The sequence below is a fragment of the Lottia gigantea genome, assembly GCF_000327385.1.
Source record: "Lottia gigantea unplaced genomic scaffold LOTGIsca_50, whole genome shotgun sequence".
NCBI lineage: Eukaryota > Metazoa > Mollusca > Gastropoda > Lottiidae > Lottia > Lottia gigantea.
Window position 1 is genome coordinate 1,420,599 of NW_008709716.1, and position 20,245 is coordinate 1,440,843.

General features: G+C 32.3%; 1 protein-coding gene across 1 annotated transcript; it reads right to left on the bottom strand.

The window, feature by feature from the left end:
* Nucleotides 1–694: 694 nt before the first annotated feature.
* On the bottom strand, nt 695–17,261 carry LOTGIDRAFT_234432 (hypothetical protein; the record flags this gene model as incomplete). Its single annotated transcript, XM_009062291.1, has 15 exons — nt 695–1,247; nt 1,443–1,670; nt 3,410–3,520; nt 3,909–4,021; nt 8,419–8,986; nt 9,217–9,284; nt 9,631–9,713; nt 10,680–10,780; nt 11,163–11,236; nt 12,257–12,374; nt 12,849–13,021; nt 13,079–13,122; nt 15,547–15,610; nt 15,644–15,924; nt 17,089–17,261. 15 exons carry the CDS (start codon nt 17,259–17,261, stop codon nt 786–788), a joined length of 2,661 nt encoding a protein of 886 aa, XP_009060539.1. The 3' UTR covers nt 695–785.
* Between the last annotated feature and the right edge of the window lie 2,984 nt (nt 17,262–20,245).

A 20,245-nucleotide genomic window follows, 5' to 3' on the forward strand; every position in this document is an offset into this window, starting at 1 on the left:
ATACAGAGATCCTAATCCAATGACTGAATGTCAATCAAAATTGAAATATAACTTTTCACGATTTATACTGATCTATATACAATTAAATATAAATATAGGTAAGGTTGTTTTCACAAAGTTAGAATTAAATACTGTACTACTGTAACAATATTATGATTAATTTCATTATCAACACCACTACAGCATACAGTCAATGCAAAAAATTTAGTTAGTTGGTTGGTTAGTCAAAATTCCAGTATTGTACATTTGGAAGACCAAAAATTAGCCACGATTAAACTATGAATATCACCATGAATTCTGTACATACTACAGATACATTACTCATATAAACAATACCTTGACATATCTTCCGTAAATATTGTCTTCAATAAACTAAATGTAATCTAAATGAATTCACATGTTCTGTTTTTGAGGTCCTATATCATGGTCAAAAGAAATTCCAAAAGACTTTTCTTTAATCATGGGTTTGTTAACTAGAAAGAAGACCTCTGTTGTAAAACTTCATAACAGCCCCAGCCATTGAGTTCATTTCAAGACTGTAGACTTGGTTTTAGCAATAAGCTATAAGCTTACCAGTCTAATTAAATTAGACCCAACTTTCGTCTGACAAATGTTCAAGACTGCAGTCGTTAGACCCTACTGTGAAGTGGCTATACTAAAAATGAATTAATAAAAAAAAAATGAAATGAAAGTTAAGTTTAATTTTTATTAAACTGTAAGCTTACAAATATGGTTTCATGGTAACTTTAGCACTTTTCAGAGTCAAGAAACATTAAGAGTTGATATTACATTGAGTACTGTCCTATCAGATTTAAGTCATCTTCACTATTAAAATTAAGACAGAAGTCTATATCATCAGTCAACATTTCTTCAGTTATCTCTATAAACAGTTTATCATGAAACTCAGCTTTAGCTGGCTTTATCTTTTTGGCTTTTGATACACATGGTTTGTCTGAACCATCAGATTCCTTCACAGAGCTGAATGAGTCACTTGGGTGTTCACTAGGAGTACTGTCACTAGTGTTTTTGTCACTATTGTCAGATGTGACACTAGAATCTTGTTTAAAGTCTACATCACTAGTATTAGAACAAGTTTCATTAGTATCTAACGTGGCAATATTTTTTGATTCCTCCATTGATGCAGTACCAAATTCCTTTAACACTGAAGATTCCATATGAGCTTGTAATTGTTGTCCCAATTTCATCATTTCTTCTTTTGTACTGTTTTCCTTTTTACAAGAAACAGTCTGAAACATATTAATCACTTCATATTATACTAAGTCTTACCATCTAAAAGTTGCATTCTGTGTTCCATTGACTTATTACCAAGTTTAAACAATTTCTAGAAGTCTTATTTATATGCTGCTGACTTGTTAGCCTGGTCAATATTGTATCCATTATAATCAACAGAATAGCTTACATATAAAATTTCTTATACTTACATCTAAATCATGAACCAAACAATCTAGTTGTTCTTTACATAACAAAGCAGATGGGTTATTATTCAAAAATTCTTTATCTTTTTTTAACACTTGTTTTCTTGATTGGATTGGCATCTCATATCTCATCAAATCATATTTGGAGATTTTTGGACTGGCATTTACTTGACTTGTAGATTGAAAACCAGATGCTGAATTCCTTGCAGATTTCTTTAAATATTTACTATATTTCTGTGGAGAGACAAAATTTTGCAAATGATAGCTTGCCAGGCAAGGTAACATACACCTATGGAAGCAGTAAAGAAATAAAAAGGTTTTGTTTGATAAAGATAAAAAACAAGTTTTGTCAAAATCCACCAACAAACATGCCTTTTAGTGTTTAAGAGCTAAATTTGAAAGCGTTTTCAAGAACAAGGGCAGTAACTCATACTAAATATTTATCAATTCTTTATTAATTTTCAATAGGGTTCATCCTTGGGTGATTACGAACATTCACAACAAGTTGCATCAAAATCCGTCAAGAATTGTGCCTTCTAGAGTGATTACAAGCTAAAAATTGAACTCGTTTTCAAGAGCAAGGGCAATAACTCATACTAAATATTTTTCGATTCTTCTGATTTTCAATGGGGTTTAACCTTGGTTGATAGCAAACACTCATGCCAAGTTTCGTCAAAATCCATCAAGAATTGTGCCTTCTGGAGTGTTCATGAGCTAAAAATTGAACGCGTTTTCAAGAACAAGGGCAATAACTCATACTAAATATTTTTCGATTCTTCTGATTTTCAATAGGGTTCATCCTTAGGTGATTACAAACAATCATGCCAAGTTTCGTTAAAATCCATCAAAAATTGTCCCTTCTAGAGTGTTTACGAGCTAAAAATTGAACGCGTTTTCAAGAACAAGGGCAATAACGCATACCAAATATTTTTCGATTCTTCTGATTTTCAAATCCTTGGATGATTACGAACACTCATGCCAAGTTTTGTCAAAATCCGTCAAGAATTGTGTCTTGTGGAGTGTTTATGAGCAATTGTGGACGGACGGACGGACAGATGGACAGACATGGGTGACGGCAATATACGCCCCCCATTTCATGTGGGCGTAAAACAAAAAGCATAGGCTAAACTCAGTCTTTTTTGTGTACTGTTACTTAAACCTTGTCTAAGATATTATCTCCTTCTACATAAGAATAACAGGTTTCATTCAAACAGGACAAACACTATTTCCTTTTCTATTTTGTGGACAAGATGTTTTTGAATAAAAACTCTACAACACACTGTCAATTCCAAACTTATCTGAGATCTCACCAACCCACATAAGTATATCCTGTTTAATCCAGGAGCTGCTACCATGCTTATAAGAAATATTGATTGACCTACAGTGGTACAAGGTTGATGGTAATATATGCCATACTGTCATGTGTGTGTAAAAACGATAGCTTACCAGGCAAGGTGATATACGCCTACAGGTAGTTTTCATTTTGAATAAAATATTTGGCAGTAAAATAACAATCACTAGTATGAAATATTCAACATTCAGTCACACATTTCCTTTGAAATTTTTGGGGTGAAACTGAACAGTATTACAAAATTTTGTCAAAATACTCACACCAAGTTTTGTCAAAATCGAACATTTTGTAATTTTCAAAACAAAACAAAGGCTAATAAAGGATGGAATTTGATGTCAAGTTTTATTATTTATTACACCAAGTTCAGTATACATCAAATCAATCCCTATACTACTAGTAGTATTGATGATCCTATCATAAAGTCTTCAGTGATTGGTCATTGTTGCCTGCTGTTTCTTTTTGCTATCACCCCATTTCATGTGGGCATATTATAAGTAATATAGTGAATACTCAGAAGTAGATTTATTCAAAACCTTTAGAAGAAGATTTATGCAAAACAGGTTTTTTTTAAATTTTCGATAAACTTCAATTGTTGAGGATCTATATTGTAATTTTTACTTACACTATATCTATGTTTCTCTCGTTTATTTGGTTTACTATCCATTAGAGACGGGACTGTTGAACTAGTATCTTCTGTTGGAGTAGACTCCACTGATTCAGTACTACCTTCTTCCTGCAATCAGAACATAATCAATACTCATATGTTGAACACAGCAAACAGTATAGAACTGAATAAAATGACATGGCAGCTAATTAATACAAATAACAATCCATCAAAAATTATAATCTGTAGAGTGAGCAGTTGTAACTGTCCAGTTGTAACTTTTTCATTTAGTCCCATGCTGAAAATCGGTATTCATTCATATCAATGTACATACCAAACAAACATGAATCTAATACAACAGAACCTGAAATGGCCATAAGTCTAATGTCTTTTCAAAAATTGTCTGAACAACCCACATACCAAAATTAACAGTATGGGTCAAAAATAGAGTGAGGATATGATGAAAATGAACAGTGTGATGACCAACCAAACTTCATGTATCATCTGCAAATCTTACCTCTTTAACTAACTTTCCAGCAATAATAGGACCAGGCCAAGTAACAGTATGGTCATCTGTTGGTGGCATTGAATTATAAAAACCTCCCATAACTGATGGTGAAAATAAATAACCTGTAATACACAATCAAACACTTTCACTACTTTATCTTCAACAAGGCACTTATCAATTTATACAAAATTTTCAGGCCAGTTAACCCATTTCAACACATCGGGACCGTTGATTTGGGTTTATCTAAATAATCCAAAAAAAAAGTAGATCTACATCTTTTAAAATATTACTTCCCTTGAAGTTGAAGAGATAAAGTAGTGAAAGTGTATTGATTTATTTTGTGATCTGTCGAGAATTGTGCCTTATGTAGTGTTTACAAACTAAATTTGAATGTTTTTCAATTATTCTTATTTTCAATAGAGTTTATCATTGATTGAAAATTGACAATTTCATTGAGATCCATCCAAATCTATCAAGAATTATGCTTTCTAGATTGTGTGCAAGAAAACAAATTAAACAGGTTTCTATGAACAATGGCAAAATCTCGTGTGGAATGAGAATTTTGTTGCAATACTTTTTTGCATTTAGTGCAGAATATTGACTGCTAAGACTGGGCGAGCATATAAAAATCAAGCATTTTTTATAATAATTGATTTCTTTAAAATGAAATAGATACTAGAGCCACCTGGGCAGATTGGGACTTTGCTAATGTGGCAAATGCTAGAAAAATCTGGAAAAAATCAACCTCCTAGGTTAATTAGGTCACGTGCCAGAACAGTTCAAAGTTACGACTTTTTCTGTCTTTTCTGGAAGTTGACGTCAGATAGCCAAAGTCAATGACCTTTGACCTTGTAAAGGAGAAGGTCAACATGGTTTAGGATTACAAGATACAACTCAAAATGCATATGGCTACAAAACCAGAAGCTTGCGTCAGACATCAAATTAATATGAAAGTATGAAATGACCTTTGATCCTACATAAGTTAAGGTCAGCAATGGTCAATGTCAAAAATTGAAAATACTGAAAGTTGTTTCGATGTCAATATTGATTTCTTTGCAAAACGACAAAATGTATAATGTTGATTTGTGAAAGTACATTAGTAGAACTGTAATTTGACGGATAGCTTGCCAGGCAAGGTAATATACACCCACTGGCAGCTTTGATTTTGATTAAAAAAAAATATTTAGCAGTACAGTAACAATCACCGGTATGAAATAGTCAACCTTCAGTCATACACTTCTTTTGAACTCTTTAGGGTCATACTGAATAATATTGAGTATGAGTTATTGCCCTTGTTCTTGAAAACGTGTTAAATTTTTAGCTCGTGAAAACTCTAGAAGGCAAATATTCAATCTTCAGCCCAGGACTGAATAATAAAACCAAGTTTTGTCAAAATCCAGCAAGAATCATGCCTTTTAGTTTTTAAGAGCTAAATTTGAAAGCGTTTTCAAGAACAAAGGCAATAACTCATACTAAATATTTTTCAATTCTTCTGATTTTCAATAGGGTTCATCCTTCGGTGATTATGAACATTAACACCAAGTTTCATCAAATCCGTCAAGAATTGTGCTTTCTAAAGTGATAACGAGTTAAAAATTGAACGCGTTTTCAAGAGCAAAAATACTAAATATTTTTCGATATTTCTGATTTTCGATAGGGTTTATCCTTGGGCGATAACGAACACTCATACCAAGTTTCGTCAAAATCTGTCATGAATTGCACCTTCTAGAGTGTTTACAAGCGTTACAAGAACAAGGGCAATAACTCATAGTAAATATTTTTTGATTCATCTGAATTTCAATAGGGTTCATCCTTGGATGATTACAAACAACCATACCAAGTTTCGTCGAAATCAGTCAGGAATTGTGCCTTGTAGACTGTTTACGAGCAATTGTGGACGGACAGACGTATGGATCGACCGACGGAAAGAGGTGACGGCAATATAAACCCCCCATTTCATGTGGGTGTATAAAAAGGCCAATATTCAATCTTCAGCGCGGGACTGAATAATAAAACCAAGTTTTGTTAAAAAACAGCAAGAATCATGCCTTTTAGTGTTTAAGAGCTAAATTTGAAAGCGTTTTCAAGAACAAGGGCAGTAACTCATACTAAATACTTTTCAATTCTTATGATTTTCAATAGGGTTCATCCTTGGATGAACATTCACACCAAGTTTCATCAAAATCCGTCAAGAATTGTGGCTTCTAGAGTGTTTACGAGCTATAAATTAAACGCGTTTTGAAGAACAAGGGCAATAACTCATATTTAATATTTTTGGATTCTTCTGATTTTCAATAGGGTTCATCCTTGGGTGATTACGAACACTCATGCCAAGTTTCGTTAAAATCCTTCAAGAATTGTGCCTTTTACAGTGTTTACGAGCTAAAAATTGAAAGCGTTTTCAAGAACATGGGCAATAACTTATACTAAATATTTTTCGATTCTTCTGATTTTCAATAGGTTTCATCCTTTGATGATTACGAACACTCATACCAAGTTTTGTCAAAATCCGTCAAGAATTGTGTCTTGTAGATTGTTTACAAGCAATTGTGGATGGATCGACGGGCGTATAAAAATCACCAATGTACATTTGAACTTTTTCAACTTGACAAATGTTTTTTCTTTAAGTCACAATTCTACAAATGTACTTTCACAAATCAACATTATACATTTTGTCATTTTGCAAAGAAATCAATATTGACATCGAAACAACTCCATAAGTGACAACTTGGATTCAAGTGGATCCTTTCTATCATCTATTCATTGATCTGTCCAAAGTAAAATTTCTCAGGATCATACATTAAGAGAACATCTGGCATTTTGGCTAGTTGTTGTGGTGGCCTATATGGCCAAATGTCAACATCCAATTAACCTGTTTGACTGACAAACATGGGTGACAACAATATACACTGTGTATAAAAATAAATTGTCCTATGACTTTGGCTTCTAAATAAGTTAGCTTACCAGGCATGATAAAATATGCCCACTGGCAGCTTTATTTGAAAATGAACATTGAAGAACAATATTTTTTATTTTCAACAGGGTTCATCCTTGGTTGATAATACACAATTTCACAAAGTTTCATCACAATCCATCAAGAATTGTGCCCTGCAGAGTGTTTACGAGCTAAAAATTGAACGCATTTTGAAGAACAATGGCAATAACTCATATTAAATATTTTTCGATATTTTTTATTTTCAATTGGGTTCATCCTTGGGTGATAATAGACAACTTCACAAAGATTGGTCAAAATCCAGCAAGAAATGTGACATGTAGAGTGTTTACAAGCTAAAAATTGAATGCGTTTTGAAGAACAAGGGCAATAACTCATATTAAATATTTTTTGATTTTCAATAGGGTTTATCCTTGGGTGATAATAAACAACTTCACAAAGTTTGGTCAAAATCCAGCAAGAATTGTGGCATGTAGGGTGTTTAGAAGATAAAAATTGATCACGTTTTGAAGATTAAGGGCAATAACTCATATTAAATATTTTTTGATCTTTTTTTATTTTCAATAGGGTTTATCCTTGGGTGATAATACACAACTTCACCAAGTTTCTTCAAAATCTAGCGAGAATTGTGGCATGTAAAGTGTTTACAAGCTAAAAATTTAACATGGTTTGAAGAACAAGGGCAATAACTCATATTAAATATTTTTTGATCTTTTTTTATTTTCAATAGGGTTTATCCTTGGGTGATAATACACAACTTCACCAAGTTTCTTCAAAATCTAGCGAGAATTGTGGCATGTAAAGTGTTTACAAGCTAAAAATTTAACATGGTTTGAAGAACAAGGGCAATAACTCATATTAAATATTTTTCGATCTTTTTGATTTTCAATAGGGTTTATACTTGGGTGATAATAAACAACTTCACCAAGTTTCGTCAAAATCCAGCAAGAATTGTGGCATGTAGAGTGTTTACAAGCTAAAAATTGAACACGTTTTGAAGAACAAGGGCAATAACTCATATTAAATATTCTTCGATTTTTTTGATTTTCAATAGGGTTTATCCTTTGGTGATAATAAACAACTTCACAAAGTTTGGTCAAAATCCAGCAAGAATTGTGGCATGTAGAGTATTTACAAGCTAAAAATTGAACGCGTTTTGAAGAACAAGGGCAATAACTTGTATTAAATATTTTCCAATTTATCTGATTTTCAATAGGGTTCATCCTTGGGTGATAATAAACAATTTCAGTGAGTTTCGTCAAAATCCGTCAAGAAGTGTTTACAAGCAAATTGTGGACGGACGTACGGACATGGGTGACGACAATATACGCTGCACATTTAATGTGGGCGTATAAAAATGTGAAGTAAAATGGTGAGGATAGCAGGTGATGAGGTGAATTAATACAAAACTATAATAACAGATTCATTTTTCATTTTGCTACACAGGTTTAGTAGGTCATTTCAAAGCATTAAACTCAAATGCAATCATCAAGGAATGAATCATGAAAATCTATTACTTTAATTATAGTACATTTGTGTTATTATCAATCAAATATATGATCTTACCAGGATTAGAATAGAAAGGCCATTTGACATTATTACCATTGTCCTCCTCCCTGTCATCTGTTATATACTGACTTTCAGTTGTAAGTGTAGTATCTTCACCTTCCCCGTATGGTAGTATTGGTATTTCTTGTGGAAACATCCTATAATCTGATCCATAAGGAGCTTGTATTGTATTAGAATACTGGGGCTGTATTGGTTTCAAAGAATGGTAAGGAGAAGATCTCTTTTCTAACAATGCTTTCACTTCTTCATTAGATGAATGCTTTTTTACTTTCTGTGGACACTCATTATCTTTGTCATCGTCTCGATTTCTCTTTCGACATGATTCAACCTTCAGTAAGATAGAATTCTTGTTTGGTTTAGTCAATGTTATGTTCTTATCTTCTTTAACACGTTTCAGGTACAGTTTTTTCTGTAATTTGGTGTGTTCCCGTAAAGCTGCCTGTGTTAAATTAACATGTTTGAATACTGGTTGTGGATTAGGAGGTGGTATTAGATCATCTGATACTTGAGAATCTTCATTAGCACGAGGAGAACCAACTGCAACTTCTAAATCAGATGTATTAACCTAGAAAACATTGTTAAAATAACATGATATAAAGTTGGAAATGATTTTAGTATAAATTAATCCACCACAGATATCATGTCTGTCTTATAATTTGACCTCATCAGTAGAAAGTTGCACTGTTGTAATTTCAATAGTGGTCACAGAGAAAAACCTTGTGATATTCTCAAGACATAAAGACCTATCTATAAGAATAAATGTTTGAAAGTTTCATCACTGGTCCAATATAATACCTTAACACTACTGCTATCACTATGTACAGGTTGAACTGAAGGAATGTTTATTAGAAATTCATCAACACCTAAAATATAAACAATGCATTCATTTCTGTTCGAGATCAAAATCTTATCTTGCTGCTACAAACTCTATTTCAATAAATTCAATGGTGAAATCTTAACTATCCGGGTTTGGGATTACATATTCAGTTTTAAAGTTTAATGTGTGTTAATAAGGAGTATTTATTTCAGTCAAAGACAGCATTTTATAAATTTTAGAATCTGATTTTAAATATATATGTAACTCTTATCATTTACAGCTGAAAAAAGGTAATTAAAGTTAATTCTCAACACAACTTGCAGTTATAATTAAACCATAAGTCCTAAAATACTTGAACATAGTCTATAACCTAAATGCTACCCTATTTATACCTTTTCCATCATGATCTTTTTCTGATAGTTCAGCATCTTCACATTGTTTAGATGATAAAGTTAATGGACAACTCTGAAAAAACCTGCAAAAAAAAACAATACATTACAGAAAGGTAAATCTTGAATGAGTAGTTATGCAACTCACTGAGTTAAAATATTACAGAGGCTGGTCCAATGAAAAGCCTTATAAAGCTATCTGTCTCAGATGTCTTTATATGATTTTTCATCATCTGTAAATTCTTATGGGCCTTATCATCTAAGATCTTCTTTTTGGAGAGATATCACACCACATGTCATGTCTTTATATGAGAGATATCACATTGACTGAGAGATACCACATCAACTGTTATGACTTTATGAGAGATACCACATCAACTGTTATGACTTTATGAGAGATATCACATCAACTGTTACGACATTATGAGAGATACCACATCAACTGTTATGACTTTATGAGAGATATCACATCAACTGTTATGACTTTGAGAGATACCACATCAACTGTTATAACTTTATGAGAGATACCACATCAACTGTTATGACTTTATGAGAGATACCACATCAACTGTTGTGACTTTATGAGAGATATCACATCAACTGTTATGACTTTATGAGAGATACCACATCAACTGTTATGACTTTATGAGAGATACCACATCAACTGTTATGACTTTATGAGAGATATCACATCAACTGTTATGACTTTATGAGAGATATCACATCAATTGCTGTCTTAATATTTGATATCACATCAACTGTCATGTCTTTATATTTGATATCACATCAACTGTCATGTCTTAATATTCGATCTCACATCAACTGTCATGTCTTTATATTTGATCTCACATCAACTGTCTTGTTTTTATATGAGATATAATCAGTGATATCTCCTATCTTACCATCCTTGACACCTTGAAAGGAGGTATATTACCATCAATGACATAATATATGAGGAAAATCTCATCAACTGTATCCAAATAGTTAGTGACCAGTGAAATAATGATGGCAAAAGAATGATGACAAAGAAAGATAAAAGAATAATATCATACCTTTGGATATTATAAGTATAATTAATATGGCCATAAGACACATAATTATCACTACTATCTGTTGGTATACTTTCAGTTTGTTCTTCAGTACTAGACTCAATCTTCAAACAGAATGTATTTAGTTTATACAAAGCAAACGAAAGGAGAAAAGAAAGGTTTATATTTTAGGATAACATTTAAACTTAGTATGTCTTAGTTTTGTCTCTTATGTAGCCTTATACAAACCTCAAGAGAATAGCCATATATCTACTGGAATACATAGAAAAAATTACTTATTCAACCTTCATAAGAAGAATCCATGATGAGCACAATTTGTTCTATAGAATTATGCAAAAAAAATTCATGAATGAATTAAAGCTTTTTAAGCATCTTAAATGAATTTGCAAAAGCTTCTCTTAATTTGTGTATCCCATGTAAAATCCATCTGCTGTAAAAGAAAAGAAATTCTAGTTTAACTTAACCTTACAATAAATAAATAGTTACCTTTTTGGATCCTGATGCACCTCCTTGTTCAGTAGATGAAGTACCAATATCTAAACAGTGAAAGTCTTCAGATGCTGCAAATAAAGATAATGATCCATAATTCAAAATACTTAAAATATTTCTCTTTATTTCCAATAACATCACATAATATACATCTAAAATTGTCACCAATATTTTAAAACCTCTAAACTGATACCATGTCAAAAGATACATATAATTTTACTTTCAATGCAACTTTTTGTGTTAAAATTTTTTTTGTACCATAACTAGAGGAATAAAACAATAACTGAGTTTTAATTTCAAAAGAAATACCACAATTAGGAATTATTCCTCAAATGTATATACAGTGGTGTAACCTATTTAAGTGACTTCATTTGTTGGACTACATTCTAGCAGACGAAACTTGGAATTCCGATTACAGCTGGGGATTATAAGGAAATTCGGCTGATATAAATGGTGATGTTTGGTTATACCTGAAATCCGACATTTTGTCAAAGGAAACATCAATACATTTTACCTTGCTTGAAACTACTGGATTCATTCTACTACTGATATTGTACAGATAATCTATGATTATCAAAACATGTAAATTATTAATCATTTCCGGAGATGCACAAAAAATAGGTTAGCACAAAATTAGGTCACTCGACTGTATACATTTAGTGAATATGCAAAATCTTAAAATTGTCCTCCATTGGCATTACAATATGTGTTTGATAAGCTAAGTACATACAATGGTGTAACATATATTCGTGCATATTTTTTTGTTGGGGTTTCGATCCTAGATGGATTTGGATTCTTCTTATAAACAAACTAGGAATCTAAGTTTCAGCCATTTAGGTGAACAGAATAAAAAGTACTGCTCCAACCCTTATACAATATCATGAATGCTATAAGTATAACATGATCCCTATATCAAATACAATATAATGAACATAACAAAATAATGTTTTAACAATACTACAAGAGTTAAATTTAAGGAATATGATATGCAAATTACTAGGTTTACCATCACAACAATTACCAATTAGGCTAAATTTTTAACTATCCATTAGGAATTCATCCAGAAACTCTACAATATTTCTTAATACTACCCGTTACTTGTAACTTATTATTGGATAGCAAATCTGGAACTACATTACATAAATGAACAACATTCTCAACATTAATCCATGTAGAATTAGAACCCTTTTGGTTACAAACTTGTGTATTCTGTATCAGAATAACAATTCACGATTGCACTTGCTTCTAAAGATTTTCCCAAACTGGCTCTTAAAGCATCAAGATGACTAATCCCTTTATTAGACTCACCTGACCTTAAAAAACAGGGTCTTAGACGATTTATTGAAAATATCTCAGTAAAAACTTCACCATCGAGAGTGGACAAAATATAATGAGTGCGATCTAATATTTGATGAACGAATAATGGTGCACACCAATCAGCTTTGATCTTCTTTGAATTAGCTGTAAGCACTGATGACGATGGTTTAAATACAAATACTAGTTGAGCTAATGAATATATAGGATTTTATTTAAGCTATGAGATATACTTGAATTCTGACAAGTTTGTTACCTTTTCTGTAATGCTAATACAGAAAGCTAAGAAATAGCTTCAAATGTCTTCTTGCTTTAAATGAATCATATAGTCTTCATATGAGAGGCTACCTTAAGTTTTTAGGCTCTTACCAACTCATAAGGACTAAAATTACCAAGTTTAGGTGAAACAAATGAATTATAGGCATAACAACAAGTAGATATATATCTGACCCAATCAGTACCATACTGAATTAAATTGAATTTAAGAAGATTGGTTATTGATTTTATATAGCGTTTGACTAATAATCTACCATGATTAGCTACTGAAATTAATTAATGATCAATACCCAGAGTTTTACATAAAGTACTCACTAATGTACCAGTAAGTGATGAAGCTTGATCTGTTATAAGAACAGAAGGTGGTCTAAAAATACAAATTATTTTCTGAATGAGAGCTTCACATATGAATGCAGCGTCTAGTGTCTTTAAAGAAGCAAAGATAATAAATCTGGCAATTTCATCACATACAACCATTATATGTTTAAAACCAGACAACTGAACTTGGTATAGATTTGAAAACTAAACTTAATCTGTCGAATGTACGATATTCAGTTGGTATGCGTGGATGATATATTCTAGTTTTATCTGTTTTACTCTTGAATTGTTGACATTTGAAACAAGAAGTTATATAAGATGAAATAGTTTCGAACATGTTAGGAAAATAAAAGAGCTGTCTCAAAGTGAGATTAGTGCGAACAATGCCCTGATGAAGGCAAAGCTGACTATCAAGATATACATTAATTAAACTATTAGAGATAGTAAAGAGATTCTGGTATAGCCAACTGCAGAATAAACTGGTCATTCATGTGAATAATGAGGCAAAATAAGATAGAATCATATTCTTCTGACTTATTTTTGACAGATTTTGCAGATCTTCTATTAGAAAGCAGAATATCATGTTTCAGAAAGTTGTATATCGATTTAAAATATGGAGAAGGTTCTTGTTCTAAGAGTAATTTATTGGCATCTATTGATAAGTTGTAATCCCTGATAATCTTACGTTTAATAACTTCCATAGGTTTATCGAAGTCTTGTTGTTTTGGGAAATTTTTCGGTACAATATTCTCACAATTATGAATGACAGGCTTTAGTGTAATACAAAGCTCAATAGGGATTTCTATGTCCTCAGTATGATCAGTAGTTTTATCAACTAATCTAGGTTCGTTTGTAACTTTCTTGGTTGGTTGAAATTTATCTACTGAAGAATTTCTTTTTGGTTTTGATGGTTTATTAGGAACTTTAATTGTGTGTGAATCTTTAACTGGTTTAGGAACTGGATCGTTATTAGCAGAATGAACTTTAGAGGGACTGAAATCGTTTGGCATAATTCCTTGTTACTGGACGATTTGTCAAAGCAAATGCAGTAGGAACAACAGCATCAATCTCTGAATCATCCTCTAAATCTAAAGGACTTCTTGAAAGAAAGTCGGCTAAAACTAACAGTTGAACAATGGCTGAATGGTCAACAAATGCATCAAACTCAACACCCTTTAAAAGATACTGGAAATTTGTGACATTAATTAATAATCCAAACAATTTTAACTCTGTGACACTATTACGTTCACAAGCTTTAGGTAAACTTTTCGAGTAATAACCTAACAATCTCTCTGTACCATCAATAATCTGAGTAAGATAAGATCCTGTGGCTGTTCTAGACGTTGCTGATTCTTGAGCATCAGTCCATTCAAATTTAGCTTTCTTATTAGATATTTTATGTAGAGGTTGAAGTACCAATTGAAGTTATGGCAGGAAATTTGAAATATAATTAACAGAACCTATGAATCTACAAACTTCTCTTTTAGACTTTGGCCGAACTAAGTTATGAATTGATCGACAATAGTGACTAAACCATCTTTGTTAACCTCAAGTTAATGACCCATATAAACTACATTATCCTTTAAACCATTACTGATAAGAGTTTGAAATATCAAACTTAAATGTTGTGTATGTGACTGACTATCTTTACTGTACACAATAATATCCTTGTGATGTGAGATACTGAATTAATAACTGTCAGGAATTTCAGACAGAACCGTGTCAATCTTAGTTTGAAAGACAGCTGGCGAAACAGATAATCCTTGAGTTAGTCCTTAAAGTAATAATGCTTTCCACCATAGTAAGAACTGATTCCTGTGTATTTCTGAGACTTTTCTGACAGTGGAATTGTGAAAAATGCAGATTTCAAATCAAGACAACTCATAACCCTAGGTTTACTATTAAGACTATCAGAAAGCAATGGAAAAGGATGATTGAAACGTTGAATTCTGGAATTTAGATGATGAAAATCCACAACTACTCTTTTCTCATTTGTACCTTTCTTAGGAATATTAAGAATTGGAGAAGTATAGGGTTGATGACCTTCAGATAAAATACATAATTCAACTAATTTGTTTAATTCTTCATTGATTATTTTCTTCTCTGATTCAGTAGTGGGATAGGGTCTGATATAAAATGGATCTTTATTAGTAACTTCTATGTCTACTTCAATATTAGGACATTGACCTATTTCACCGGTTAAACTAAAAGCTTCCTGTAAAATTCCTCTTTTGCAGAATAATCTATAAAACTTGATGACAAATCTATATTGTTGTCAATAATTTCTCGTGATTGCTTTTGACTGGATATAGAAATATTATTTGAATTTGACACTTGCAAATTTTCACAAAAGAACACATTCTGAAGTGACATAAATGAAACAGGAGTAGAACGTTTAATATGCATAACATGATCAGTCTTATTAACCATTGGAATTACTGTGTGATTTCTCTTTAATTTGACAAGGACTGACTTAGGACATGCTTCAGATAAGCGATTACTTGATACCATATGAACATCTCGATTCTTAACAATACCTGGAACATTACCATATATATTAACATACTTACTTTGATTGGGCCTCAAGTGTAAATCAGAAGTCATATAGAATGGAATAGTTTTACAACGAAATATATTATCACGAAAACTTAGATTACCATTAAATTGAGCTAAAGTGTCCTGTCCCATGACCAAATCAATTCCAATCATATTGTTTGTAATATATGCATAGAGTCCAAATGTAAACCCTTGAATATGAACCTCTAAATGAAGATAATAATCACTTTCTAAACACATACCATTACCCTTTTGAAATTTTAATGGTTCCTTCAATTTATAAACTGGCAATTTCCTTCAATAAGAAGATGAAGGATTTAGAAATAAATGACCTTGATGCACCACTATCAATAAGAACTAGTGTAGATTTTCCATCCTGTAACAACCTTTACAAAAATTTCTAATGTCAATTTAAATCTGTACTTCATCATCTGGTTTGGTCTTGTCTAGTTTAGGGAGTTCATGAGGAGCAGATTCACAAACCACCTTTTTTAAAATTTGGATTTGATGCAGAAGAATTGGCATGTCTTTGTAACTCTCTATCTGGAGCAAAGCAGTTTTTCCAAATATGTCCTGGTCTTAGACAATATTCACAAAAAATTCTTGAACGATAACTGCTCTTATAGTAACTGTCTCTATGATGAGAATTCTCACTGTCATTGAGATGGCGATAAGAATATTTTGAATGATGATTCCGAAAAGGAGAACGATATTAAGAAGATCTATCAGTTTTGACCTGCCTTTCTCTATTTCGACTTGGTCTCAATGCAGAAATATGTAATGAGTCCATCTCCTCTGTAACAAGGATAACTTCCTTAGAGACAGAAGAAATCTTATCCATCGACTTTTTCATATCAAAATATCTCTGAATTTTACCTACCAGATCATCAGCTGTAGAATTATTATCTGTTGTCATGACAACAGACTGTTGACATTCACTGGGCAAGATATCTATCAATTTATGCTTAATCTGGTTCTCACCATAATTTAACCTCTTACAAATTCTCTCAACATTTCATAATTCTCTGAACGTTACCGAACGCCCTGTTTTGTTTTCGTTAATCGAAAGACAGAGCTCACAGACGAAACTGTACATGGTATGGATATTTTTTAACTATGTCGTACCTATACTCCGCGGTCATTAGATTTTAAATGTAAAATGGCACAACTTTGAAAAACCGGACATGCTTAGAGGTTGGCCACCATGACTAACTACGGAAAGCACTGGTATGCTTATTTACGGCTCAATTTTCATAGGATTTTCTGCATTGTATTGCATAAACGTAACGTCATACTATGACAACAATTCCTTGTGAGTCGAATTTTGAATTTTGATTTTGCTTTCTTTTCATTCTTTAATGAAAATTTTTAGATTTGTTCAATATTTGAAGCTTTTTATCTCGTGACCTTGAAGTCTTATGACCTTGAGTTTCATATGGGTTAATGTCCTCGACAATACCTATCCGATGGTATTTTCATTTTTTGTTTCCAACTATAAAGAGCTCTAGCAACCATTCTATTAATGTTATAACCAAAATTTTTACAGAAACGTAATCTACGCATCGAGAGCTTTCCAGTGATATATAACATGTATACCTTACATGCAAATTCAAAACCCCATTCACTTAACATGGGGCTATTATTGTACAAGCCTTGTAAACAACCTGTCGACACTTGTTAGAACTAATAAAAATCAAAAAATCCATGTTCATTTTACAGAAACCTTCCCTTATATATTTGTTTAATATGTATTATGTCCAGTTATGGTATATAAATAATTTTATGTTATTTTAAAATGTATTTGTTATTGGATTGACTACAGTTTGACAAGGTGATGATCAATTACAATAACACTGAAATGGCTCTTCGCTTGGCTACAGCAGCTACATCCTCATCTCGATCAACTTCCATTCCCTTAAAAAGAGTTTCCTCAATCCCTCCATCAACAAGGTATTCGTCAACAGCATCAGAGTTCAATAAACAAATATTGTGCATCACGAAACAGCTTGTTATAAAGTCAACAAGTCTTTCAGGGTTGTGCATGTCAATGTACTTAAGATGACGGAAACAGCCTTTCAGAGAGTCAATAGCGTTTTCAATTTTCATCCGTGTCGAACTGTGATAAAAATTATAATCCTTATCAAGCTGAGTTAATGCACCATTATCTTTAAATGCAGTCATAAGAAATTAATTTCACCCGTAGGCAGAATCACAGAAAATATGACATTTATCAGGAAATAAAGCATTTCGTTTATCCAAATTTTCACAGGCGATCCCTAGTATTGAGTTTTTTAATACCCTAGAGTCATGAGTTAACCCAGGCCAGCCAATACACACAAAAGTAAACCTCATTTGATGATCGCACATTGCAGCAACATTGATTGAATGGAATTTCTTTCGGTTAATATAAACTTCTCCATCTTTTTTTGATGTTTTGATAAGGATATGAGTTCCGTCCACCGCTCTTATTACTATTGGGAAATGTCGCGTTTTTTCAAACCCTTGGAAGACATCAATTACTTTGTTACCAGATGGCCATTTTAAGAACTTTTTGAGCAGGTACCTCTTGATAAGTTGACTTAGTTTAGCAGAAATGCTTAGTTTAGCAGTTGTTATTTCTCACAAATACTAATTAATAAATATCTTCTTCATGTAAATGCAAACTTTCTAACAAGAATTAAATATTGACAGACACGCATGATTATTCTGGCTTATATCTGTGTACACGAACCTATTACACCTCTCCCTTGTTCAACCTATTTCAAATCAGTTTATACTGTGCTCAAATTTGTCATTTAAATACATGGACCAGATATATATTGTGTCAATTTTTCCTAGATTAAAAAAGTTTTTTCCAATCATATTGTCTCATCTACCGATTAATAGTATGTATAAATCAGTAAAGTAAAAAATAAAGAAGACCGGTTCTGCTTACCAATTATATCAAACACAGATGTTTCACATATACCAAATAGGTCTGCAATTCGAATCAGTGGATCTTGGGTGCCACAGTAGAATATGAAAATCAATATTTATTTTCGATAAGAAATTCAAGAATTTCTTGTCCGAGCAGCAGCAAGAATAGGGGTGATGTAGTTTTTGAGAACAATAAACGAATCTTTGCTTATCCTGAAATTTGATTTGAAGTTATCATGCGAGTATCCGCTTATCAACGAAATATAATTTTGTATTCTAGATTTACGATCATCTTTTAAATACTTGAATTCCTCGCTAAACCTGAAGTCATCTATAATGTCTGAGTTGAACTGTCCTAATTTTCTTTTCATAACAGAATTAGGCCTAACTGGATTACTAAAACACTCTTTTATGGCAGAAAAAACAATAATTACATTCTTTTTGCTGGCATCCAAGTCAGCTTGAACGGCCATTGCTACACCAAAGCTAGCATTTATTTACGGAGAGTTGATTTGTACCAAGTGATGAAACTTGGCTGCCCAAAGCGAGTTGATACGATTTGCTTGAATAAAAAGGTCTCATGCCTTCAACTCACAAAAGTACATGTCCTGTCACATGACAAACAATCTACCTTCAGAGCGGACAACTCTGTTTTATCAAGAAGGAAAATATGGGAGATAACTCTTACCTAACAATTAGTTTTAAGACCACAATATGACCTAATGATGTCAAAATGACAATATAAGGGAAGGATTCAACACTGAATTTAGTCAAAATTAAAAGATAGCTTGCAAGGCAAGTTAACATACGCCCACTGGCAGCAGTCAGGGATGAAAACTAAATCTTTATTGACCAAAAATATATTGAAGATCTTCATAACAATATCAAATTTCTCATATTTAAGATCTTCATTATGCATTTGTAGTTCAAAAACCCTGAAAATCTCATCAATTTAGGGTCAGTTATGCTGAATTTTTCCACAAATCTTTTAAATCAATAGCAATAACCCAGGAGCATTGAATTATCACGCTCCTTTTGTGTCTGAAATTTTCAAAGATATATAATATATAACTAACGTAGACAAATTTGAACTTTCATTAATATATACCGGCATATCAAGTTTGATCATGATCGGATAAAAACTATATAGTGTTTACATGTCAAATTTGATGTATTTTTGTCGAGGGCAATAACTCAAAAAGAATTTCATCAAAAAATTGTCAACTTCAAACTTGACCACCATCTCATCAATCCCAATGCTCACACCAAGTTTCATCAAAATTCATTGAAAATTGTAGCTTCTATTGTGTACTTAGTCAAGGGCAATAACTCAAAAGTCGTTCAGTGGAAAATCGTCAAATTCGAACTTTACCGCCATCTTATCAATATCCAATGCTCACACCAAGTTTCATCAAAATCCATTGTAAATTGTAGCTTCTATTGTGCCCACAACAAAATTTTGACACATAAAATTTTCATCAAATAGTCGTCAACTTCAAACTTGACTGCTGCCTTGTCAATCACAATGCTCACACCAAGTTTCATCAAAATCCATTGATTTGTAGCGTCTATTATTTCAAAATTTCAAAGGCAATAACTCAAAACTGTTCATGGAAAAATTGTCAAATTCGAACTTGTCAGCCATTTTATGAATATGTTGGACGTTAGGACTACTTAGTTTTTTCTATAGCAGATTATTT